This window comes from Crocodylus siamensis, chromosome 6 (assembly GCF_052110815.1).
Source record: "Crocodylus siamensis isolate JL-2025a chromosome 6, ASM5211081v1, whole genome shotgun sequence".
In the NCBI taxonomy this organism is placed as follows: domain Eukaryota; kingdom Metazoa; phylum Chordata; order Crocodylia; family Crocodylidae; genus Crocodylus; species Crocodylus siamensis.
This window is the reverse complement of record NC_143400.1, coordinates 28,057,106-28,080,400: the sequence shown is the minus strand read 5'-3', so window position 1 is coordinate 28,080,400 and position 23,295 is coordinate 28,057,106. Positions and strand designations below refer to the sequence as shown.

General features: G+C 64.1%; 4 protein-coding genes across 14 annotated transcripts; all 4 read right to left on the bottom strand.

Moving 5' to 3' along the window:
- Positions 1 to 1,150: 1,150 nt before the first annotated feature.
- SH2B1 (SH2B adaptor protein 1) lies at positions 1,151 to 7,072 on the bottom strand. Of its 4 annotated transcripts, XM_090051714.1 has the most exons (11): positions 6,920 to 7,072; positions 5,647 to 6,683; positions 5,355 to 5,456; positions 5,135 to 5,226; positions 4,756 to 4,865; positions 4,346 to 4,525; positions 3,801 to 4,036; positions 3,482 to 3,653; positions 2,873 to 2,955; positions 2,590 to 2,674; positions 1,151 to 2,460 (listed from the first exon to the last, which is right to left on the bottom strand). In XM_090051714.1, the coding sequence occupies exons 2-10, from the start codon at positions 6,472 to 6,474 to the stop codon at positions 2,627 to 2,629; spliced, it is 1,851 nt and encodes a 616-aa protein (XP_089907840.1). In that variant the 5' UTR covers positions 6,475 to 6,683; positions 6,920 to 7,072; the 3' UTR covers positions 1,151 to 2,460; positions 2,590 to 2,626. The 4 variants fall into 4 exon arrangements, with proteins under 4 accessions (XP_089907840.1, XP_089907842.1, XP_089907843.1 ...); XM_090051716.1 differs by lacking the exon at positions 2,873 to 2,955 and having other exon boundaries at positions 6,920 to 7,071; XM_090051717.1 differs by lacking the exons at positions 2,590 to 2,674; positions 2,873 to 2,955.
- A 473-nt stretch (positions 7,073 to 7,545) lies between these two features.
- On the bottom strand, positions 7,546 to 14,635 carry ATXN2L (ataxin 2 like). Of its 3 annotated transcripts, none has more exons than XM_090051711.1 (23): positions 13,791 to 14,635; positions 13,249 to 13,285; positions 12,967 to 13,023; positions 12,806 to 12,877; positions 12,583 to 12,733; positions 12,368 to 12,492; positions 12,197 to 12,288; positions 11,646 to 11,846; positions 11,391 to 11,569; positions 11,213 to 11,317; positions 10,961 to 11,134; positions 10,798 to 10,881; positions 10,646 to 10,713; positions 10,290 to 10,558; positions 10,136 to 10,202; positions 9,914 to 10,060; positions 9,760 to 9,832; positions 9,489 to 9,676; positions 8,948 to 9,077; positions 8,738 to 8,859; positions 8,441 to 8,656; positions 8,172 to 8,361; positions 7,546 to 8,084 (listed from the first exon to the last, which is right to left on the bottom strand). In XM_090051711.1, exons 1-23 carry the CDS (start codon positions 14,027 to 14,029, stop codon positions 8,035 to 8,037), a joined length of 3,036 nt encoding a protein of 1,011 aa, XP_089907837.1. In that variant the 5' UTR covers positions 14,030 to 14,635; the 3' UTR covers positions 7,546 to 8,034. The 3 variants fall into 3 exon arrangements, with proteins under 3 accessions (XP_089907837.1, XP_089907836.1, XP_089907835.1); XM_090051710.1 differs by having other exon boundaries at positions 10,133 to 10,202; positions 10,646 to 10,710; positions 13,791 to 14,633; XM_090051709.1 differs by having other exon boundaries at positions 10,133 to 10,202; positions 13,791 to 14,631.
- A 165-nt stretch (positions 14,636 to 14,800) lies between these two features.
- TUFM (Tu translation elongation factor, mitochondrial) lies at positions 14,801 to 18,416 on the bottom strand. Of its 2 annotated transcripts, XM_090051741.1 has the most exons (11): positions 18,228 to 18,416; positions 17,940 to 17,986; positions 17,702 to 17,855; positions 17,406 to 17,572; positions 16,928 to 17,032; positions 16,356 to 16,520; positions 16,118 to 16,250; positions 15,939 to 16,043; positions 15,317 to 15,468; positions 15,111 to 15,230; positions 14,801 to 15,033 (listed from the first exon to the last, which is right to left on the bottom strand). In XM_090051741.1, exons 1-11 carry the CDS (start codon positions 18,274 to 18,276, stop codon positions 14,860 to 14,862), a joined length of 1,371 nt encoding a protein of 456 aa, XP_089907867.1. In that variant the 5' UTR covers positions 18,277 to 18,416; the 3' UTR covers positions 14,801 to 14,859. The 2 variants fall into 2 exon arrangements, with proteins under 2 accessions (XP_089907867.1, XP_089907868.1); XM_090051742.1 differs by lacking the exon at positions 18,228 to 18,416 and having other exon boundaries at positions 16,928 to 17,141.
- Positions 18,417 to 18,701: 285 nt separating this feature from the next.
- RABEP2 (rabaptin, RAB GTPase binding effector protein 2) lies at positions 18,702 to 22,981 on the bottom strand. Of its 5 annotated transcripts, none has more exons than XM_090051731.1 (13): positions 22,839 to 22,981; positions 22,405 to 22,629; positions 21,882 to 21,994; positions 21,673 to 21,792; positions 20,989 to 21,297; positions 20,803 to 20,898; positions 20,595 to 20,693; positions 20,363 to 20,494; positions 20,019 to 20,258; positions 19,866 to 19,921; positions 19,524 to 19,622; positions 19,366 to 19,440; positions 18,703 to 19,290 (listed from the first exon to the last, which is right to left on the bottom strand). In XM_090051731.1, the coding sequence occupies exons 1-13, from the start codon at positions 22,843 to 22,845 to the stop codon at positions 19,281 to 19,283; spliced, it is 1,581 nt and encodes a 526-aa protein (XP_089907857.1). In that variant the 5' UTR covers positions 22,846 to 22,981; the 3' UTR covers positions 18,703 to 19,280. The 5 variants fall into 5 exon arrangements, with proteins under 5 accessions (XP_089907860.1, XP_089907857.1, XP_089907859.1 ...); XM_090051730.1 differs by having other exon boundaries at positions 18,709 to 19,290; positions 20,120 to 20,258; XM_090051734.1 differs by lacking the exons at positions 21,882 to 21,994; positions 22,839 to 22,981 and adding an exon at positions 22,754 to 22,828 and having other exon boundaries at positions 18,702 to 19,290; positions 20,120 to 20,258.
- Positions 22,982 to 23,295: the final 314 nt, after the last annotated feature.

Here is a 23,295-nt window from a genome sequence, read left to right as displayed (position 1 = left end):
CCCGGACACTAAATCCCTGCTGATGCCGCGGATCCAGTTACGGGCGCCGCAACCGCCAGCATCCCCCCTCCGCCCCCCCCAACGAGTACAGGATGGAACCCAAGCGTCCGGGAGGGGGGAGAAACAGGGAAACACCCCCCACCCTGGCCCAGGGTCGCCCCAGACCTGACCTGGCGCTGCCTGAGTTTGCCAGGAGCCTGCTCCCTCTGCCACCCTGGGCGCAGGGGTGGGGGGGTCACGCCCCTTCAGGGTCCCCTGCCGGCAGCTCAACTCCAGGCTGGTTGGGTTGGACGCAGGTGTCAGGGCTCCTAGCCCCCATACCACTCACCCCAGGCATCCAACGCTTACAGCCCCCCACCACCCTGGAGAACCCAGGTGTCCAGGGGGGCTCAGCCTGTCCTCACCTGACCCCCACACCCGAGGCATCAGCTGACATGTCCTGGCCCCTGCCTCCACTCCCATCGGGGTCACTCAAGGTCACGGGGGAAGCCCATGCGGGGGGGATTCCCAGGTCTAGAGGAAGGGGGAAGGGGCAGCTCGTGTCTGTGAAGGGGGGAGTGAGGTGGGGGATGCAGCCTGGATGCCTGGGATCTGAGAGAGGAGTTGGGGGGTGGGGCCAACAGGGGCTGGGGGTCCTGGACACCTAGGTTCCCTGGGGCAGGGGGCCCGGGCGCCTGGGTTCTCCCCTCCAGGGCTCCAGTTTACCCTATAAGGGCCCACCAGCGCCTGGGCCCAAAATAACTTCGGGGGGGGGGGGGCCGGGAGGCAGCTGCTGCCCCGGATTAGGGCCCAACGTGGACGGACACACAGACCCAGCTCCCACCGCCTCGGATGCCTGGGTCCCTCCTGCCCCTCTCAGCCACTAACCTGGATCACAGCCATGCAGGGGGGCACTGCCCAGAACCCCCCCTGGGCAGAGAACCCAGGTATCTGGCCTCCCTGCCCACCCCCCTTAGTACCCACTACCCTCCCCAGGAACCCAGGTGTCTGGTCCCCCACTACCCTCACCATTAGCCCCTGCTGCCCTCCAAGAGGACAGGCATCTGGGAGACCCACCCCCACTGCTCTTGCAGGGAACCTCCCCCCTGCCTCCAGAGAACCCAGGCATCTGGCTGCCCCTGCCCCAAACAGACCAGAATGGAGACTTCAGGATTTTTTCATCTGGTTTTTATGTTTTCTGCCCATTTGGGGGCCTTTTTCTCTTTTTTTTTTTTTTTCCCCCCAGTGGGGTTTGCTGCTTCTTTACAGGGGAGAGGGGGGCCTTGGTCACAGGTAGACAGACCCTGCATCCCCCCCCACACACACCACAGCCCTGGGAGGGGGGTGTCTGGGGCCATAAGTGGGACCTGGGGGCTTCTCCACAATAGAAAAATAAATCCCATGAAGAGCCAAGCATATGCCAGGAAGCCCAGTGCAGCCCCGTGTCCCAGATGCCTGGGGTCATGTATCTGCATGTGCCTGGCCCAGAGGCCTGGGATCTGTGCATATGTGTGAGCAGCTGCCCATGGCCTGGATGCCTGTGCTCTGCCCAGCCCAGGTGCTATCTGTGCCTACACTTGAGAGTGTGCCCACATACATCCCCAGAACCCATGCTCTGTACACGGGTCACACACCTGTGTTGTACGTGTGTCTGTCACATACGTATGAACCCAGATGCATGTGTGTATAAGACCCTTGGTCTCCATGCATGCATGTCCCCCCCTGCTGTGCAGGTTGCACATGTGCGTCTTGCAAACACCTTGATTCTACAAGTGTGCATGAGACACCGAGTTTCTACACACTGGTTTGACATGCATTGGTGCCAGACAGCTGCATTCAATGCAGACATAGGTACGTGTGCATGTCCCCGGCCCCTGGGCTCCATGTGCGCATGTGTCTCCCACGCACCTGGTGCCAGTGGTCCCTACAGGTGTGCACACAGCCTAGGCGCCATGTCTGCCTGTAGTGGGGCCTCATGAAACATGCCACTCTCTTTTCCTGAACTGATCTGATCTGACAGAGGGAAACATAAATAGTGCTGGGGAGGCCCATTCCCATGACCAGGGGCTGGGGTCAGAGGTCACAGTCCAGAGGGCCGTGGGTGGCACAACGCAGTCAGTGGCTCTGTGTATTTGGTGATGGGGACCGGGGCCACCCCTTTCCCTTATGGGGGCAACTCTCAGCCCCTTTGTAGTGCATCAGGGCCCCAGGCCCACAGCCAGGGGGCCACGTGCTTGTGGGGGAAATAGGGAGGTGGGAGAGCCTGGGGCAAAAGAGGGGTCCCACAGCAGTGGGGGCTGTGGTGCATCAGACGAAGGCGTACTGGTTGTGCACAGCCCGAGCCCAGGCACCCTCGGCCCCATCCCCCGCATCTTCCTCCTCATCGTCATCCTCCTCATCCGGGCGCCTGGGGTCGGCAGCAGTGGGAGATGGGTGGGTGGGCGGCGGCAGCCAGGGGGGGGCTATGGGAGGTGTTCGGCTCTGCAGAGACAGAGTGGGGCAGTAAGCGGGGGTGATGGCCCCCCCCGGCCCCGTGGGGATGGCGATGGCTCAGTCTCGCAGTCACTCACGCCCCCGGCCCCCCACCCGCCCCACTGGCCCCCCACTTACACGCAGTCACCCGTGGCGGTGGCAGGGTGGCCGGGGCTCAGCGGGGGAGGGGGCTCTGCGGTGCGGCTGCCAGACCGGTCCCTGCCTGCAGCGGGGAGGGGGCAGGGGGTGGGACACAAATAAACAGGGCCATGAGAGATGGGACGGACATAGGGCAACAGCACAGGGAGTCCAGCTCCACCCAACCCAGAGTGGAGCAGAGGGGGCACAGGACCATGGCACAGAAGTGTCCGTACACGTGCAGCAAGCACATAGCTTTGCATGCAGGCACATCTCCACGCACCAACCAACAGACCAGCATCCAGATATGCATAGCTCCATGCACGCAGGCTCCCAGTCGAGCATGTGTCCAGGAACACCAACCACCTATATGGACATGCAGACGTGGGAGTCTGTATGTGTTCCTCCGTATAGGAGCACACGTAAATCCAAACATGCGTCCCACAGCACGTGTGCACATGCAAGAATCTGCATATCCACGGACACATGTGCCTCTGTACCCACAAACGCCCACAAATCCAGGCACACGCATGCATGCACCTGCAAAAAAAACCCTATGTGTCTGCCACCTGCAACACCCATGTCTCAACATACACATGTGCATCCCACTGCACTTACATATTCCCACACTTATGTAAAAATGCACATACCTACACGTGTGCACGTACAAGCACCTGCAACCAAGCTCACATGCGTTCACGCACACGCCAGTACAGGCATGGCTCAGACCACACACAAACACGTTTACCCAGTCACGTGTCCACACATGCACACAGGTGAGTCCCCATGTCCCTGCACCCCATGGCGAAGGGCTGGGGGAGTGAGGGAGGTCCCTGGCCTGGCTGTTGCGGGAGGACAAGGCGGGGTACGAGGGGGGTCCTCAGTATCTCACCATGGGGGCGCTGGGCAGCCACGACATAGCTGACAAGAGTGACATCGGCAGCGCCGCCCGACTCTAAGGGGATGGGGTGCACACGGAAGTGTTCCAGCATGTCGAACACTGTCTGGAACCACAAGTGCTGCACACGGCACTGCCCCTCCTCCGTCAGCGACAGCCGTAGGTGCTGTGGGGGTGGGGGGAGTGGGGGGGACAGCACGCTCAGCCACCATGTCTGGTAGCCTCATATGCCCCCCACTCCCTCAGAAATCACCCAGCGTCCCCTAGCCCAGCCCAGCCTCTCAGGACCCCATGCGGGCCTGTAGGGCCTCACCTTGGCTTTGCCCTGGAAGTTAAAGGTGAGCACGAACTCCCCACGCCGCGTCTCGCTCTGCCGCACCAGGAAGACGCCGTGGGCACCGGCACCGCCCGCCAGCACCAGCTGCGCTGCCCGCAGCCGTGACAGCGTCCCATGGAACCAGGGATGCTCGCCCAGCCCATGCTCCCCCTCCCCCCCCGGCCCCTCCCCCAGCCCCCCTGGGTCCGGCTCCCCCTGGAACAGGAACGGTCCTAGGGAAATGAGAAAGGTCACAATGGGAGGGGCTTGCTGCATCTACCAGTACCCCCAGTAGCGTTCCCAACCCCCTACCCCCCCCGCCTCCCACAGCCACAGAGACCCCACAGCATGACCCAACACATCCCCACCCCCAACCAGTGGCTCAGAGACTCCGCCTCCCCCTGAAATACATCTATGGTCACACATCCCACCCCAACGTGCAATGCCATGCAAACCCCCGCCTATGCCCTCAAGCAGGTCTCAGCCCCCAGGAGCCCCCACAGCCATGTTCACCCCCCAGAAGTCATCCCCAGGCCTGGCACCTGTGGCATCAGAGGCATCGCTATGAGGCAGCCCAGGGGGGGGCAGAGGGGGCAGCTCGTCGAGCGGAACGCGGGGGGGTAGCTCAGGAGGCAGCAGCTCAAGGGAGCCGAAGCAGGAGGCGGCAACAGAGCCTGGGGACATGGAGGCTGAGGGGCGATCAGACAGACCCCCGTAGGCACCTGTGGGTGGACAAGAAGAGTGCCCACATGTAACCCCCCATGACACTCCAAGAAATAGCACTGGAGGGCTGCAAGTTAGAAGTGAGAGACATCACTGAGGAAGACTGTTGATTCAAAATGAAAAGTGCTGCTGAAAGGGGGTTCTGTGGGTTGGGAATGAGAAGCATGGCTCTGAGGGGCCACAGGACAAAAGTAAGAGGCACTGCTGGGACCGGAGGGCACGTACTCACCCTGTGACAGCTGCTCGCTGCTATCGCTGGGCACCAGGGGAGGGTCCCGGCTGGGCAGCCCCCCTGTGTGGTGGTTGAGGAATGGGGGGTCTGCACTGCCCATCTCCTCCCTGCAGAGAGGACACGGTTGTGAGCATGGACGCATCTATGTGCATAAGACTCCCACCCACCCAGCATGGCCCCAGCACCAGAAAGGATGCCAAGACCTGTGCAAGAGTCTGGTGGTATGGGTGGGGGGAAAGAAGGGCCAGGAGAAACCTGGGGAGTGCAGGAAGTTCTTGGAAAAATCAAAGGGAACAAAGTGTCAGGAACTGGAATAGGAACTAAAATGGGTCAGCAGGCCCAGGAGGGTCTGAGGGGCTGGGGCTATAGCGCTCACCTGGAGCTGAGGCAGTCCTGGATGTCGACAAGCCATGAGCGCATCTGCAGCGCATCCACGGTTTCAAGGATAAACTCGCCTGCCAGCCCTGCCTGCCACAGGGGGCACGTAGGGGTCAGACTGTAACCCCTAACCTCCACTGCCCCCTGGGGTCACCCTCCATGCCCCATGGTGCCCCCAGGCCTTACCCACAAAGCCCCCACACAGGACCCCCAGCTACCTCTAGCACAAAGGTGTTCTCCCGGTCAGGCATCTCAAGGGATGTGGTGGCACGGGCAGCCATCACAGCACTGCAAGGGATGCTCACCCGTGGCTTAGTCGACTGTAGGGACAGAGAGAGATCAGCATGGGCGGCCCCACAGCCCCAAGGGCTGAGAGAGAGGGGAGCCTACCACCAAAAGAACCTGGGAATCCAAGTACTGGTAGTGCCCCTCACTCCTGACCCACAGCCCCCTAACCTCCCACAGCAGTGCCCCTCACTCCCAACCCACAGCCCTTACTTGGCCCCTCACCTTTGGAGGCACGAAGAACTCCAGCAGGAAGCCCTCCCCCTCGCCCTTGCCTGCCTGCCGTAGCAGCAGCCGGCACCTCTGCCAGCGTGGGGGGCGCCCCCCGGCCCCCGCCCCGGCCCCGTCGTCAGCCACAATGTAGTTGAGCAGTCCCTCGCGGCGCACGGTGGGCATGGGGGCAGCAGGGCTGTTACCCAGCGCAGGGGCAGCCCGTCCTAGCCTCAGCCGCTCGAAGCGGTGGGTCCAGCGCTCCCCCTCTGCCCCACCCGAGGAGTTTGAGTTTGTGTTGCTGCCACCAGCGCCCCCGTCCTCGGGGCTCCTGGCTGCTGTTGGCGGGGGGGTGTCAGGAGCGCTGCGCCACTGCAGAATGCCGCGCATGCTGCCCCGCACAGAGCGCCCCACGCTGCGCAGTGAGAAGCGCTTCTTCAGCTTGGGCTTGGTGCTGGGTGGGGGGACGCCGGATGCTGCGGAGACATCCTCGGAGCTGCGTGACTGGCTGCTGGAGAGCCCAGAGGTGGGCGCCAGCTCCCCCGGCGACGAGTCGCTGCAGGTCTCGGCAGGGTCACCAGAGGGAGGCACCTCGGCCCCGCGCAGCTCAGCCTGGAAGTGCTCCAGAAAGCTCTGGGCATAGCGGCGGGAGAAAGCGGCCTCAGCCCCCGGGGCAGCAAAGCGCGGATTCTCAGCCACAAAGGCGCGGAAGCGCCGGGCGAAGTCCATGGCAGCAGCGCGGGCATGAGCTTCACAAAAGTCCCGCCAGCCTGGCGATGAGGGCGGGGGCAGAGCCAAGGGGGCCGGGACTGAGGGGCCAGGGCCCGCAGCCTCGCCGTTCATGATGCCCCCACTGCCCCCGCTGCTGCGTCCCCTGCACCAGTGCCGGCTCCTGCGGCAGCCCCCCCTGGACAGGCCGGGCGCCAGGGCCCTGCCGGACACCACCACCGCGACAGCGAGGACGAGGGTGAAGGCAACAACGTGGACGTGGCCCCTGTGGAGCCTGGTGCTGGCGCTGTGAGTGCCGAGAGAGGCGCTAAGGCCGTGCTCACCTGCGGGACGGACACATGGACACAAGAGAGATCTTCCCCACCCAATGCCCCCCACTCCTGCCCCACAGAGATGCCCCCCACTCCTGCCCCACAGCCCCCCGTAGTGGTGCCCCCACTCCCATCCCACAGCCCTGCACAGTGGTGTCCTCACTCCCGACCCACAGCCCCCCTCAGAGGTGTCCCCCACTTCCGCCCCGCAACCCCCCACAGCGGTGCCCCTCACCCCCGCCCCTCACCATCCCGCCCGGCGGCTGCGGCTGCTAGCGGGTGTCGGCGGAGGCTCCGGGCGCGGGGGGACGTGGGGAGAAGGGGGGGCTCTGGGCCCGGACCCAGCCCACCCACCGCTTCCGCTGCCGGTTCCTCCCTTCCCAGCACCCACCGCAACTTCCACTTCCGGGTTACCTTATCCCCGGCTGAGCTGCACTGTCGTGTTTCCAGGTTGGTGACGCCATTTCTGCTTGGCGCAAGCGGGGTCGCGGGGCTTCCGGCACCACGGAGGAGCGGAGCCGCAGGATAGAGCGGCTTCCGGCAGCCGCCGCGACCATAGAGAGGAGCCTGGCTGGTACCAGAGCGAAAGACCTGCACCATCGAGAGGCAGGAAGGCCCTGACAGAGCGACGGAGCGGCCGGGAACCATAGAACCGGGGAGAGAACAGTCCGTCCTGCCGCGCGCATGCGCTATGTTGGGACCAGGACATTTCCGCACCGCCACCCCCCAGCAAAGAAAAACCATGGTCGAGTCGCGGCGGGAAGGGCAGATCTCCAGAGCGGCGGCCCCTGCAGAACAGTCCTCCTACAGCCCCTAGGACCTTGCACACGCGCACATACAAGCACGGATACACAAAGCAGTGCAAAGCAGGGGCTGGAGTTAGTTTAAAATTTTAATTTTTTTCGGTTTTTTACATTTTTTTGTATTTTTTTTCCCTTTTTAATTTTTTTTTGTAACTAGTCCCAGGTGCATCATTTCCATGGCCGCACCTCCTGGCCTGGCCTGGCCTGGCTCGGCCCAGCATGGGGAACAGGGAGATGGGGGAGGTAAAAAACCCAAATCCTCAAAAAACAAGAAAAGAGGAACAGCCCACAGGACCACCCTGCCCCCCACTCCCCAGCAGCAACGGCCCCCCGGCGGCGCCCGCTGCAGCCTGACCCCCTTATAAATATTAGGAAATAAAAGGCTGGAATTGGGGCAGCTGCGGGGGGGGGCAGTAACTGACACCCCCCGCTTCTAAAAATGCCACTCCCCCCCACCCCCCAAAGGTGCTTGGTGGTGCCCCCTGCTCCCCCAGCATGATGGACTGGGCCAGGCTGGGCTGCACTGGGCGCATCTCAGTTCACAGCCAGGACCAGAGGCATCAGTTCCCAGGGGGGTGGAATGGCAGCTGCTGGGACGGGTGGGACTGAACTGTGGGAAAAGAAGGGAGTATTAGTGGTGGGTATGAGAGGGAGACTAGAAAGCCCCCTATGCACCCCCAAGCAGGGCCCCACTCACCTTGATGGTGACCAATGTAAGTGTAGGGGGCTGCAGTGGAGGCTGAGAGGGTGGGCACGCCACTCTGGGGCACACCACCCTGTGGGGGCCCACCATGGGTCTGCGGTGGGTGCAGCAGCATCACCTGGGGCGGATGCGGCGCGCCGGGGTGTGGGGGGGGCGCAGCCGGCAGCCCCGTCTGCACATGGGCCTGTGGGGAGGAAGGGAGTATGAGTGCACAGTGGGTACAGGGTGGGGGGGAGGTACAGCACAACGGACACAGGCAGTACCTGGGTGACATGGGCCATGTTGGGGTAGCTGTGCTGCAGCTGCTGGTGAGCGTGGATGGCATAGACGGCAGCAGGCTGCGGGAAGCTGGTCTGTGGGGACTGGGCACCGGGGCCCGGTGTGATGGAGGGCGGTGTGGCTGTCAGCGCTGCGGCCGTGTGGTACAAATTGGGCTGCTGCTGCGCACTGCCCAAGTGTGGCGCCTGCCCAGCCTGGTGCTAGGGGACAGGGACCGGCGTGAGCTGCGCTCTAGGAGGCAGACCCGCAGCACCCTCACCCCTGTGGCAGCCCCCCGGTACCTGCACAGGGCTGGGAGCAGCATGCTGGGCCTGCGTCTGGCTGCCGGTGGGCGTAGTGGCAGGCTGCGGCTGGTGGGGGTGCAGCTGGGTGGCGTGGTGTGGGTAGGACTGGTGGACGGTGGCTGTAGGGCAGAGGAACAAGGGGCTGAGCCAGGCCTGGCCGGGCCACACCTCTTCCCCCATACTCGTACTCCGGCAAGGCCCTCTCACCATAGAGCGGCTGGGGTGCAGGCTGCTCAGCTGGAGGGTACTGGGGAGCGGAGGATGAGACAATGGCCTGGGCGTGGCTGCCTGATGTCATCATGCGTGGGTTGCTCTGCAGCATGGGCGCGAACACAGGCTGCCGCCAGCACAGCACCATGCAGGGGTCAGCAAAGCCTGGCCCCAGGCATGTACTGCTCCTCCCCAGCCACCATCACACAGCCACCAGGAACACCCAGCCCAACACCCCCACACACACACTCACCCCTCCCAGCCTGACACCCTCCAGCACACACAGCCCCCCACAGCCTGACCATTCCCCCACAAGAGATGCAGCCCCTCTCAGGCACACCCAGCCCAACATCCCCCACACACTCCCACTCCTCCTAGCCTAACACAGTGCACCCCAGGCACATACAGCCCCTCCCAATCCATCTCCCCCAGGCACACAGCCCCCAGCTTGCCTGCCACGGGCACACCCACCCCTCCCAGCCCCTGGTCCCCCGGGTTACAGGCCAGTACTCTGCACCCCAGAGGCCTCCTGGCTCACCTGCGAGGGGTAGTGGGCCATAGGCTGCATCATGGTAGGCTGCCCAGCAAACTGCTGCGGGTTATAGGAGATGTAGGAAGAGTAGGGGGTGGCTGCCACGAGTGGGGGCCCCGCAGCTGCTGCTGCCTGCATGATGGGGGGTGCAGAGGCTGCCTGGTGTTGGTCCGAGCGCTGTGGGGGCAGCGAGCCTGGGGGGCGTGGCAAGATGAGATAGGTCCAGCCAGGAGCCCTCCCCCAGGTCCAGATCTTGGCCCCCGGCCCCTCTACTCACCTTTGGCGCCCCGGTACTTGCCCTGTTGCCCAGGCACAGAATTGGAAACAGGGTACGGGTACATCTGTGGGGCCTGGGGAGGAAGAGGGTTAAGGCACGATGAGGTACAAGGGAGAGGGGAGCCTGCAGTGTGGTACGGCATGGCGCTCATTACCTGTACGGCAGGGCTCATGTGGATCTGCGGGATGTAGGAGATGTACTGGGGGCTGTACATGCCACTCTGCCCAGCCGCCAGCACCGGGATGGATGGTGTCGAGTGGGTGCGGGGCCCTGGCGACGTGGGTGTGCTTGTAGATTTGTTCTGTGGGGGCAGCAGGGTCAGCACCAGGCCCAGCCTCAACCCCCCACCCGTGCGGCCCTGGCACCCGCTCACCACGGACAGCAGCGTCTTGGAGGGATTGAACTCCTTTGCATTGGGGTTCAACGTTGATTTCTTCACCTGCCTATGGGGGAGGACGCAAGGGTAAAATGGGGACAGGGACCAGAGGAAACAGCCTCCCAACCCTACACAGCCCTACAGGAACACTCACTCTGACACAGGCCCGTCCTCCTTGTCCTCAGCCTCAGCCTTGCCTGGGGGACTGGCAGGCTCCTGGCGCTCAGTCCCCTCCAACAGCCCTTTCTCCTCCTTGCCACCCTCCGGCACCAGATCCGGGGCAGCCCCACCAGGCTTGGGGGTCTCCTCTTGCCCCTCGCAGGGCTCAGCCACCTTCTCCTTGCCTTTGCCCTCAGGTGCCGACTCCTTCGGCCGCGCAGTGAAGGCCTCCAGGCCGGCCTCGGGAGAGCTGCTAGATTGGAGCTGTGGGGGGGGAAAACAGAAGGTCAGCCTGACCCCAGCGTGGACATATGGCCCAGCACCCCCTCCCCTCCCTGCACTTCACCTCACCTTGAACTGGGCCCCAAACTTGCGCAGCTCCTCCAGCTGGCTTCGCTGTTGCTCCGTCTGAAGCCCTACTGGTGGGGTGGTGGGGGGCAGCGGGTGAGACCACAACCCAGCAGCACCCCTGCCCACTCCCCGCCCCCCAGGCAGCTGCAAACCTTTGCTGGCTGGCTTGGCTGGCTCCGGGGGCCCTGCCACCTCAGCGGCTCGGCCAGGGTCCTTTGGCACTGGCACCTCTTTCGCTGCAGAACAGAGAAACACCTATGAGCCCATGGCCCCTGCCCTAGCCCCAACCTCCCACCCAGACCACAAATGCCTCACCCTCAGGGGCAGCAGGCAGCATGGCGGCACCCGCCTTGGGTGACGGTGGGCTAGGGGTGGCAACAGTGCTGGGCTCCAAAGCCGCCGTCCTGGACTCAGAGGGGGATGTGGGGGCAGCCGCAGACTCTGGAGCTGGTGCCGCCTTGGGGGAGCGTGGGGGATACATGCGACCCACTGCAAGGAGACAGAAGCAGTGCTGAGTACCTAAACCCACCACCAAAGCAGAGATCCCTGGCCCCATCCCCCTCCTACCTGCCGGCGGAGCTGCCGAGACCTCCACAGTACGGCCGCCAGGAGACGACATGGCCTTGGCACCGCGGATGGGACGCTGTGACTTGGGCGACATCCGTGAGGGACCTGGGGGACAGCGGAGATTAGAACCCGCTCCATACTGGGCAGCCGCTGCCTGTGCCCCTGGCCCCTGCCTCACCTCCATTCATGCCACGCGGATCAGGCAGAGGACTGGCACCGCCATCTGAGTGGTGGGCACCACCACCACGGGGGGGCAGGGCCCCCACACCTGGCCGCCCGCCACGCGAGCTGCTGCAGCGCACACCTCCACGGGAGCCCTCGCGCACGCGCTGTGGCAATGGGTTGTATTTGCCATCCCTACAGGGCAGATACGGGTCAGTCAGGTGCCAGGGCAGGGGAAGAGCGGCCCCCAAACCCCCGGGGCCTGGCGCACCTGACAGCCAGGCTGGGGCTGTCACGGCCAGAGGCCTGGCGCTGCACGGAACTGTGCTTCTCCTCCTCGCTCCGCCCATCGTCGTTCTCCATGGCAATGCGCAGCCGGTACTGTGGGCTTGACTCGATCTCTCGCGCCAGCTGCGCCGCCCGTGCCTCACGCTGCCGGAATTCCTCTGAGTTGTCCTTCTCCAGGGGCACACTGCACCAGGCACAGCCACACTCAGACCCCACACCTCCCAGCTGGCACCAAGGTCCAGGCCAGGTCTCTGGACAGGAGCCAGCTGCTGCAGCCAAGCACCTCATGGGCAGAGTGGCTGCAGGAGGACCACGCCCCCCACCTGACTCCAGCCTACCCCAAACCTCAGGACAAGGTCCTGTGCCTCTAGGGAGTTTCCCCTCCCGTCTGTGAGGCTGATTATCTCAGGAACCAGAGCGAGAGCAAAAAAGAAACCAAATCCTGGTCCCTGCTTCCTAAGATGACAGATACCAACTTGGCAGCCCCACCCCACATGCTGGTCCAGCCACCCAAGCCCCCAGCTACAGGCTCACGTGTAAGAAGCTAAACTGCTGTCATAGGTAGTCTTCACACCATAGTTCTCCTCGTTGAACTTGAACATTTCATTAGGATCCCAACCGTTGGACTACAACAGCAAAAACAACATGTGAGACCTGGCTCCGGTGCCCCTGGCCCTGCCCCCCCCACCCCAGCCGCAACCTCACCAGATCGGACTCGAGGTCATAGTCATCGCTGTGGCTGTCGCCGCCCTCCCAGCGCTGCAGCACCTTCTCCTTGTGCTCCCCATTCACCTTGGAGTTCATGGCGATGGCCGAATCTGTAAACTTGTCTGAGGGAAAGATTGGGTGAAGACACAGGGTCAGGGCAACCCAATCCAGAGAAATCCAGGCAAAAGAAGGGAACCAGACCAGACCACTACCTTTCGTGGCATAGTTGAAGTCAATGTTGCGGAAGCGAACCAGCATGACGTCAGCCGGCTTGAACACCATGGTGTCCACAATGTCCTCACGCCGCGGCCCAGCCATCTGCTCCGACGTCTTGCGGTGCACAGCGTCTACAGCCAGCTCAAACTGCCAGGATAGGAGAACCATCACAGCTGGCCCCAGCCCCAGCTCTAGCCCCAGCCCCAGCCCAGCACCTACCTTGGAGCTAAGCGTCTTGAAAATGCCCTCAAAGGTACTGCCGTTCTTCACCTTCACATCACAGGTGGAACCCTGGATGTTGAGCTGGCATTAGTGGGACCCCTCTGTCACCCCCTCCTTCCTAGCCTCCAGCCCCTGACACAGCCCAGAGCCCCACTCACCACGACGGCTGTCAGGAAGTGGAGCATGCGGGAGTTGTTGTAGACACCTTCAAACACCTGCCGCCAGGGAGACGTCATCAGCCCCAAGCTGCCCCACCCAGGGCTGTGGCAGCGGGTCACCCCCACGGGGGGACCGCGCCAGGCAGGTCTGTGAGCGGAGAAGCCCTGACACGGGGCCTCGACCTGCCTCTGTGCCCCAAGTGAGCAGAGGTCGGGGATCATAGGGGACTGCGCAGCCAGAGCCCTGTGGGGAGGCTGCCCCCCAGCCTGCCAGGTACTTACCGGGCACTGGGGAGGCCCCTTCCCAGTACTCTGACCCCTAAAACAAACCAAACACATCAAGGTGAGTCCAGCTAGGGACCAGATCCCTGCAGACCCCCACCACCGCCCAGACTCTTATGTCCCTGCCCCTCTTCCCTAAGATAGTCCAGTCACCTGTGTCCAGTCTCCTGTTGAGGGGCAGGTCACAGCGCAGACCATGAGGCAAGAGCTGAATCCCCCAAGCCCCGTGACATCGCTGGGAACCCTGAGTCCCCGACCTCAGGGGCTGTCCCCCCACAACCCCCGAGTCCCCCAATTTCTGTGATGTCACCAGGACACCAGAGTTCCCCAGGTCCGGGGTAGAGAAAGACTGCCTCGCTGACCCTGGAGCCACCCGCCGCTAGGAGGCGCCGATTGGCTGCCGCACAGACCAATCAGCGGCCGCTCCCGCGCTCGAACCCCCTCCCGAGACCCCACAACTGTCCCGGCCTCACGTGACCCCCCCCCAGCCGACGCATGCGCAACCGCCTACCACCCCGGCCTGGCCCGTTGCGCGGAGTTACCTGGTACCGCCGCCGCCGCTGCCCCCGGGCCCGCCCCCCCCGCCGGGCGCCGCAGCTGACGAGGCGGCGGCGGGGGGCGGCGCGGCGGCGGCGGGCGAGCGGGCGCCCCCGGGACTGAGGCTACCGTTGGGGCTGGGCGCAGCCTTGCGCGCTGGGGCCGGAGCAGCGGGCGGCCCGGTGGCCGGGGGGGGCCCGGTGGCGGGCGCGGGGGGGGGCAGCGGCTGCGGCTGCTTCAACATGGCGGCGCCGGCAGCGAGGCCCGGAGCGGGGAGGGCGGGGCGAGCCGCGCCTGCGCAGTGCCGGGCAGGGGGCGGGGCGAGCCGCGCCTGCGCACTAGGGCCCCGTAGGGGTGGGGAGCGGGCCGCGCCTGCGCAGTCCGACGGAGGAGGGGGAGGACGAGTGAGCCGCGTCTGCGCGGTGGCGCCGGGCGAGGGATCGAGGCGCGGCGGCCGTTAGCAGCTATTAAGGCACGCGGTTGATGCAACCGAATTAGCCCTGCCCTCTCCAAGGCGGTGTCACGCGCGCGAGTCCCGGCTCTGGCGGCGGCAGATGGTGGCGGCGGCGTCTCGTGCGCGGCTGCCCCTCCCCTCCCCCTCGGGCTCAGTGCGCAGGCGCGGGCTCCTCTGCACAATGAGGCGAAGGGAAGGCGTTGCCTCCGCACTGCGCCTGCGCGGAAGGAAGTATGCGATTGGAACAAGGGCTAGAACTAGTTGCTGCCTCTTCGGGGTCCTGCGCATGCGCCCCCCGCCACGTCCCTGCGCTCGCTGCGCCGGACGAAGCGACATTGGGCTGGGACGCATGCGCAATGCTTGGACCAGGAGAACCCACACCGCAGAAGGAAGCTGAGGTTGAGGGAGCAGTGCGCATGCGTCACGGGCAACGGTCCCACTGCGGCAACAGCTGTAGGAGGGTCAGGTTGTGCCTGTGCCAGGTACACAGCGAGAGTAGTCCCCGCTGCGAGCCCCCCCCCCACATCCCCAGGCACATGTCCCCCCGACAGCACCCACAGCTTGTGCAAAGTCCAACACTTTTATTCACAATAAACCCCCACCCCCCAGTGTCCAGCCCATCACCCAGCAGCAGCCTCGCGCTCCTCAGCGCTGATCTCCAGTATGCGGGTGACAACACCAGTGCCGATGGTGATGTTGCCATCACGCACTGTGAAGCGCTGCCCTGTCTCCAGCACCATGGGCTGCCGCAGTGTCAGTGTCAGACTCGTGTCCTCCCCAGGCATCACCAGCTCCTGTGGACGCCAAGGCAGGGTCAGGGCAGGCAGAGCATGGCAGGGTGGGCATGCAGCCGGGGCGAGGGGGCTCATACCTTCTCAGGGGGCAGGGAAACGCGGGCAACCATGTCCCAGGTGAGTGAGAACAAGACAGGCCTGTAGCCAGAGACGAATGGCTTACTGCGCCCTCCCTCCTCCTTGCTAAGCACATAGACCTAGGGTGGGGAAAGGGGCACAAGTCACAGCCAGCCCACGACCCCCCAACCCAACCCAGTGCCACACCACTGCCCCAGCCCCTGACCTGTGCCTCAATTTTCTGGTGGGGCTCGATGGAGCCCGGCTTGCACATGACCATACCCCGGCGCACGTCTTCACGCCGCAGCCCCCGCACCAGTGCACCCACGTTGTCGCCAGCCTCCGCCCGGTCCAGGCTCTGGTGGAACATCTCAATCCCTGCAGGGAAGGAAGGGAGCTCAGGGCAGCAGTAGAGGGGGCCTGGTACAGTGGAGGGGGGCAGGTCCAGGAAAAATAAAAAACCAGCAGGCTGGGGGGCCTCTAGACAATGGCCAGGGTGGTTGTAGGTAGGAAGAAGGGGGGGGGGGAATATCCAGTACAGGCAAAAGGAAGAGACCATTCTGGAAGGCGTTAAAACTCAAAAAAACAGAGAATAGCTCAGACCACTGCTCAGAAGAGGGGGTTTCCACAGCTGAGGGGAAGCTAAGGCACCCCAGTTCAGGAAGGGCATCAGACCATCTCTAGCAGGGTTAGGGAGAATCCTAGTCCCAGGGAGTAGGGGACACCATTCCTGAGAAGAATTCCCAGCTACAGGATGTAAAGCGTGGGGTGGGGGGTAGACCCCATGCCCCAAAGAAGTAGCAGAGGCAATTCCCAGGACCAGAGCAGAACACACTGGCGAGACCCACCTGTGACAACAGAGCGTAGTTTCTTGTTGTGCCCCATAAACTCACACTCGTCCCCCTTCTTGATAGTGCCACGCTCCAATGTCCCTGTCACCACCGTGCCCCGGCCTGCAGCAGATAGGGGTGAGGGATGAGATCAAGCCCAGCTGAAGGACCCTGCCCCCCACAAGGGAGGGTGGTACCTGGGATGGAACAGGTGCCCTCAATGGGCAGCAAGAAGGGCTTGTCCAGCTCCCGTGGTGGCAGCGGGATGTAGGTGTCCACAGCCTCCAGCAGGTTCAGCACCGACTCCAGGCCCATTTTAGGCTCCCGGTTCTACGAGGAAGGGAGGGGACAACACTTGACAGCTGGACCAAACCACCAGAGTGGGGAAGGGGACAAAACAGGCTGACCCGGCCACGGCCGCGGGCAGGGACCTACCTCAAGGGCACAGAGGGCAGATCCGAAGATGACAGGCGTCTTCTCGCCATCATAGCCAAACTCAGAAAGCAGCTCACGGATCTCCAGCTCCACAAGGTCCAGCATCTCTTTGTCAGATACCATGTCTGCCTTGTTGACGTACACTACCACATGCTGCACCCCGATCTAGGACCAGGGAAATACAAGGCAGTCAGGTACAGGGAGCAGCAGCAACTACTTCCCTCCGACCCCTGCCAGGACGCCTGGGTTCTCTGCAAGGGAAGTGGGGTGAGCACAGGGGTGGCTGCAAGCCCCAATACCTGGGTGCAATCCCAGCTCTAAGCGGGCAAGGGGAGCCTGTGTACCTAGGTTCTCTCCTGGTTCTGGGAGGGGAGTGGGGGCTGGGACCCCGGACCCCAAGTTTCCTTGGGAGGGGAGCAAGCCCTACTGGGATAAAACTGAGGACACCGGGGTTTTTCCCTGGTTCTGGCTGCTCAGACTTCTTCAAAGTGGAAACCCATTATCCCCCACCCAGTCCTGACACCAGGGGGGCCCCACCTCAGAGAACCACCCCCCCCCAACCATGCACCCACCTGCTTGGCCAGCAGCAGGTGCTCCCGGGTCTGCGGCATCTGCCCTTCCGTCGCTGCCACTACCAGGATGCAGCCATCGAGGGGCGCCGTGCCCGTGATCATGTTCTGGGGGGTGGGGGCAGCCATCAGGACAGGGCAGGGAGAAGTTGGGTGCGTGCATATCCCAGACGCCAGGGATCTCTCCATGTGTTGCACCCGGGCCCAAGAGCCAGGTCTAGGGGCAGAAGAAGGGGTGCATCCTGGACCCCTGGGTTCCCTTTATGTGTTGGTATATAGATGCACATGTGAGCGTGTCCCAGACCCATGTTCCTACTGGAAAGGGCAGAGGGCAAGAGCAAGGATACCTAGGTTCTCCCCACATGCTGAGCCATGGGCTCCAGGGGTACCAGCTCAGAAATCTTGACCCTTGAAGCCCACAGGATTCTAGGATGCCCCCCATGCACTGGAATCTTAAAGGGGTGGCAGTATGGGCAGGCACCTTGATGTAATCGGCATGGCCAGGGCAATCAGTGTGGCCGTAGTGCCGGTTGGCGGTGGCATATTCCACGTGCGAAGCATTGATAGTGATGCCGCGTGCCTTTTCCTCTGGCGCGTTGTCAATCTCCTCATACTTCCGGAACTTGGCGCTGCCCGTCTCCGACAGGACTGGGGGGGGGCCAGAGGCAGGGGTCAGCTGATGCCTGGACACCGGGGTCTCCCCTGCTCCCAGAAGGCTGGGGGGATGGGAGCCTGGGCATCTAGGTTCTCTAGGGAGATCATTAAAAGGGGGCTCACTCTTGGTGATGGCAGCCGTGAGCGTGGTCTTGCCATGGTCCACGTGGCCAATAGTGCCTATATTAATGTGGGGTTTGTCCCGCACGTATGTCTTCTTGGCCTCAACGGCGAAGCTGCGACGCCAGACAGCGGTGGGGCTGGGGGCTGAGGCCACCTGGGCACAGGGGGAGAAGTCAGCATCCCCACCTAGCCCAGCCCCCCAGTCCGAGGCCCCCCCCGCCACCTGGCCCCTCCTTACCACGCCCAGAACGCCCAGCACGGAGCGGGACAGGCAGCTCCGCAGCCCTGCGGGAGACGGAAAAGGAGGGTTGTCCCAGCGCGTACCAGGGCTCCTCCGCAGCATGGCCCCGGGCTCGGACTGTGGCCCGGATGCCTGGTTACCCCGCGCTCTGCCCCGGGAGCGGCGTAACCCGGACCCCACCCCGCCGCGCGCCCCATGACCTTCACCCCCACGTGCAACTCGCGCACCCAGGCCTGGCCCCAAACTCGCCCCCCTCCAGGCTCGCGCCCCCCACAAAGCACCGACCGGCGGCCCCGCCGTACGCCCCGCGCAGCACCATCGCTTGCGCCGCCATCTTGGGACCGGGCGGGAAGCGAGGGAGACCTGCAAAGGTAAGGCGAGGATGCGCGGCAGAAAGAGAGACCAGCAAGCCCCTTCCGGTCCTTGGCCGCCTCGGACCGGAAATACGGCGCTCTAACTACAGTCTCACTGGTTCGGCACACGCTCCGCCCGCCAGGCTCTATGTTCATGAAGCCTCATGGCCACTCTATCCCACACCCCGGGAGACTCAGTAGCCGCCCCGTAACTGTGCAGCGACTCTATGGTGCTGGGGGAGACGCTCCGCCCACCAACAGCGGCTCTCTCCACCCCCCCACGAGAGGAACTCGATGTTCTGTGTCCACTCTATCCCTCACAGCCTGCCTCCATGACCCAGGAGGACCCTCCCCCGCCCAGGCCCGGGCTCCTCCTCCCAGCCCCCCAGGACTCCAGGGGCGTGAAGGACCGCGGGCAGCTCCACCTCCTAATGCCTGCAGTAGGGCAGCACCCCCAACGAGGCTTGTGAGCCCTTGCCGGTGCTCGTTGGGTGGTGGTGCAGAACCATGGACCAATTGTCGCAGACAGTGCTGGCACCAGCGGACAGATGGACCCCTGAGCCCCTGGGGTGCATACAGACAGACATAGGCTGGGAAATGGGTGGCAACACAGTGATCTTTAATCCCTAGCAGGGGTGTTAGCATGGGAGACAGGGGTCCCACCCGGCCCAGGTCAGTGCTGGGCGGAGCTGTTGCACGTATTAGTAACAGTGGGGTCAAGAGCAGGAGTTGGGGGGCCTAGGCCCAGCCCCTGCCCGTGTGTGGCTGGCATGCAGCCAGGGCATCCCTGAGAGGCAGAGCACTGTTGAGGGCTGCCAGGCGGAGGCTGGGCAGTCTTCCCTCAGCCCCACACAAGGGAACAGTCCAGGGCCCCTTGCACCTCAGGGCTGGTCCCTGGCTGGGGGCGCCACAGCAGCCACGTCCAGGGGGGCTCCGTCGGCGACACGCCGCGCCTCAGCCAGCGACGGGGCCTGGCGGATCTGTTCTAGCCGCACCTGGGGGGCAGCAAAGGACAGTGAGATGCAGTGGGGTGCCCCTGCGTAGCCACATGCCCCCCCCACACAACCCACCTGCAGGGCCTGGGAGAGACGCACGAAATCCCGCTGCACCTGCTCGCTGGTGTCCAGCGCCGCCACCAGCCCCATCTGCATGGGGTCAGGGGGGAAAACGGAGACACTGTCAGTGCCCCCAGGGCTCAGTCAGAGAGTTGGTACCCCACTTCACTCACCTTCTCTTGCTCCCAGGTCTGGCCCTGCTGCTGCTGCTGCACCAGCTCCCCCCGCAGCTGCTCAGCTTCAGCCTCCAGCCCCTGCGCCCGCTCCTGCTCCTGGGGAGAGACCCACACAGCCCCCATGTACCACCCTCCACGCCTGCCTCAGACCTCTCCACCAGTGCCCATGCCTAATGCTGCAAAGCCCCGACCCCACACCACCACCCCCACAGTCCCAGCACCTCCACATTTCCCATCCCCACCCCACAGTGCTGTCCCATCTCCCAGCACCCACCCCACCAGGCTCCCACACCCTTCCAACCCCAGCCAGCTGCCCCCGAGCCTCCCACCCCTGCTTACCTGTGCCAGGGCCTGCTGCAGCCGCTCCATCTCCGACTGGACACTGCACAGTGAGGCTGGAGGGAAGGAGACACAGAGGACAGGGGTGAGCTGCAGGTGCCAGCCCATAACCTCATACAGCTGCATCCCCTGACCCCACACACCCACACTTACCCTCCATGAGCTCTGCCAGCCCGGTGGAGAGACAAGAGAGAAGTTACTGCAGCTGGTGGAAGGGAGGGGGGTAGAGCAGACCTGTCCCTGGCCCTGCTTACGGCTGTCATCGCATTGGCTGTCAAGCTGGGCCTGCAGCTGGCCCCGAGCTGCCACCTCCTGCTCCAGCTGCTCCCGCAGTCCCACAATCTCAATGCGCAGCCGCTCTGCCTGGTGCTCCTCTGCCCGTTGTGACAGTTCCTGGCGGTTGAGACTCAATCAGCCCCAAACCCATCCCCTGCACACCAGGGCCTGCGGTTTCTGGGGTGGGGGCACCCACCCTGATCCTGTCCTGCAGTAGGTACCTGGGAGGAGCCGAGGTCAGGGTGCCCATCACCGGGGGCCAGGTGGGGCCGGGTGTCCCGGAGCCCCTCATTCTCCTCGCTTAGGCGCTGAACCTCATGGCTGAGGCGCTTGTGGGCCAATGCCAGCTCAGCCTGAGATGGGGGAGAAGAGGGTGAGCAGCAGGGCGGATACCCCTTCCCCCCACCCTGGATGAACCCCTCGTCCCCCGAGCTGACCCCTGACCCCACACACCAGCTGCTCCTGAGTCCGGTGCTGGGTCTGGCTCACAGTCACCTGCAGGTTCTGCAGCAGCTGCTCTGATCTCTGGACCTGATGCAGCAGCACCTGAACCTGGGGCAGAACAGGGAAATCTAGGACACCCCCAAATGCCCCAGAGGTGCTGGGGGAGGGGCTGCAGATTGGGAGAAGGCACCACCAGGGAGGTGGGGAGGGGGCTCGCCTGCTTGCCGCAGTCTTCACTGCTGCGCCTCAGTGCCTCCTCCAGCCCCAACTTCTCTTGCAAAGCAGCCTCCAGCTGCTCCTGCTGCTGCCTCACCTGGATGGGGCAAAGGGAAGGGATCGGAGGTCACATCCCAAGGGGACCCCCCCAGACTTCACCCCCACCCCTCCCCACTATCATACTCACCTCAAGCTGCAGCTGGCCCCACTCAGCGGCAGGCACCAGCTGGAAGCCAGGGGGTGGCAGGTAGATGCTCTCAGGAACCAGGGTGGCCATGGAGATGAGTGAGGCCGTGTCATCCTGCTCCCCAGGGCCAGGGCCCTGGCTGGGGTCTGGGCTGGGCCGGTGAGGCCGGGGGGAGCCACCAATGGAGAGGCTGTCACCCCCCCGGGCAAAGGCCAGGACCCCGCCCTCCCCTTCCTCTTCTTCCTCCTCCTCAGGCCCCGGCCTCCCAGGCTCAGACAGCAGGGACTCGGATGAGCCACCCAGGGAGCCCTGTGGGGATGGAGGCTGTCAGGGAGCGTTGAGGGCATTGCCAAGGGGTGATGCGAGGGGCTGTGGATCAGGAGTGAGGACCATCACCAGGGGCCACAGGCAGGCTGCAGGTTTGGAGAACAGGACATGGCTGAGGGGCAATGAAGGTAGGCTGCAGGCCAGGAGTGGAGGGCACCACTGTGGGGACTGTGGGTTAGAAGCAGCATCACCAGGGAGTGACGGGGGTTTGGAGGAAGCTGCAGATCAGAAGTGAGGAGCACTGGAAGGGGCGATGGAGGAGGCTTACGGATTGGGTAGGAGGCACACTGTCTTGGGAGTTGTGGATTCGCAGTGAGGAGCATTGCCCCCCCCCCCCGGTCCTGGTCCCCAGCTGACCTGTCCCCCGCGTAAGTCCCGGATAAGGGCCTCAGCCCAGCCCAGCTTGGCCTTGAGCTGAGCGATCTCCTCCTCCATGGGTAGCACGATGCCTCGCAACCGGGATGCATCCTCCTGCGCCTGTCATGGGGGGCAGCAAGGGGATGGTTAATGCCTGGATCCCCTTCCCCCACCAGGACCCCAACACCTCCACTGGCCCACGGCCACACCTTCTCCATTTGCTGCTCCAGGGAGTCGAGGGGGGGGGCAGAGGGCCGGATCCCCCCTCCCCGCTGCTCCTGCCTGAGGGCGGCCAGGCGCAACTCATAGCTGTTGATGGACTCTGGTGGGGGACAGGCAGCAGCTCTGTGAGGGGGATGGAGATCTCCAGCCACGGAGGCACTCACACAGCCAACCCAGGCACCAGGGAATGCCTGTGTGGTGAGCCCAGGTGTTCAGGATGTCCACAGATACCCCTGCCACAAACCCCAGGCTCTGGAGCATCCACGTGGCAAACCCAAGTGTGCAGGGGACACGCAGAGGGCCACACCATGAACCCAGATGTCCAGGAACGTCCAGGAACACCAACTCAGGCATCTGAAATTCCCCACACCATGAACCTAGGCATGTGGGACCCCCGCGCAGAGAACCCTGGCATCCAGGAGCCCAGCAGAGGCCCGTGCCAGGAACCAAGAGCCTGGCAGTGTCTGGGAACCTGGCAGAGGGAACCCTGCTGCCGGGGGGGTTTCTCACCAGTGAGGATGGCCTGCAGGGACGCCACCTCATCCTGGCAGCGGCGCTGCACAGCAGCCACGGCCTCCTGCTTGGTGGCCTCACTCACAGCAGCTACGGCTCGCACTGTTGCCAGCTCTGCCTGCAATGCCCGGATCGTGGCCTGGGGGTCTCCACCCCCGTCCGCCTCCAGCTCCAGCGGGGGGCTAGGGAGGCCCCCGGGTGGCTCCTCAGCCTGGCACGGCCCTGGGGGGGCACACAGGAATGGGGAGCACGGATGGGTCACACAGGACCCCCCACGCCCCCTATACATCCAAGCCCTGCCCCCTGCCACCATACCCCTCCCCCAAGGAATAACCTCCCCGCCTGCCTGCTCCTGCTCCTGCTCCTGCTCCTGCCCCCTAGAGCCTGGCCCCGCCCGAGGTCCCCCATCCAGGTACGTCGCACCCCCGCACCCTCCATGCCGCCTCACGCGCCGGGGGCTCCCGGGCGCTTCCGGGTTCGACACCAGCTGGCAAAGCACGGAAATGCCCGAGCGGAAGCGGAAACGCCCGAAGGTGAGCCGGAAAGACCCGAGCTTGGCCGGAAAAGCCCGAACAGAGCCAAGCGTCCGAAAATGTGCGAGAGCAGCCAAACAGCTCCGGAAATAGCCGAACAAATCCGGAAAGGCCCCAGGGGAGCCGGGACGGCCGGAAAGACCCGAGCCGGGCCGAAGGGCGTTCGCCCTTGTCCATCTGGTCCGCTGGCCACTAGTCCTACCGATCCCCAGCAGCAACCATGCCCTGGGCAACCTTACCCCTAGAAACAAGCACTGGTAAAATAGGTCCCTAACAACTGCTCCTGGCCACTGTTCCCCTGAAAACAAGCCCCCCAGTGCAACCACCTCAAGGTAGCCAGTTCCCATGGCAACAA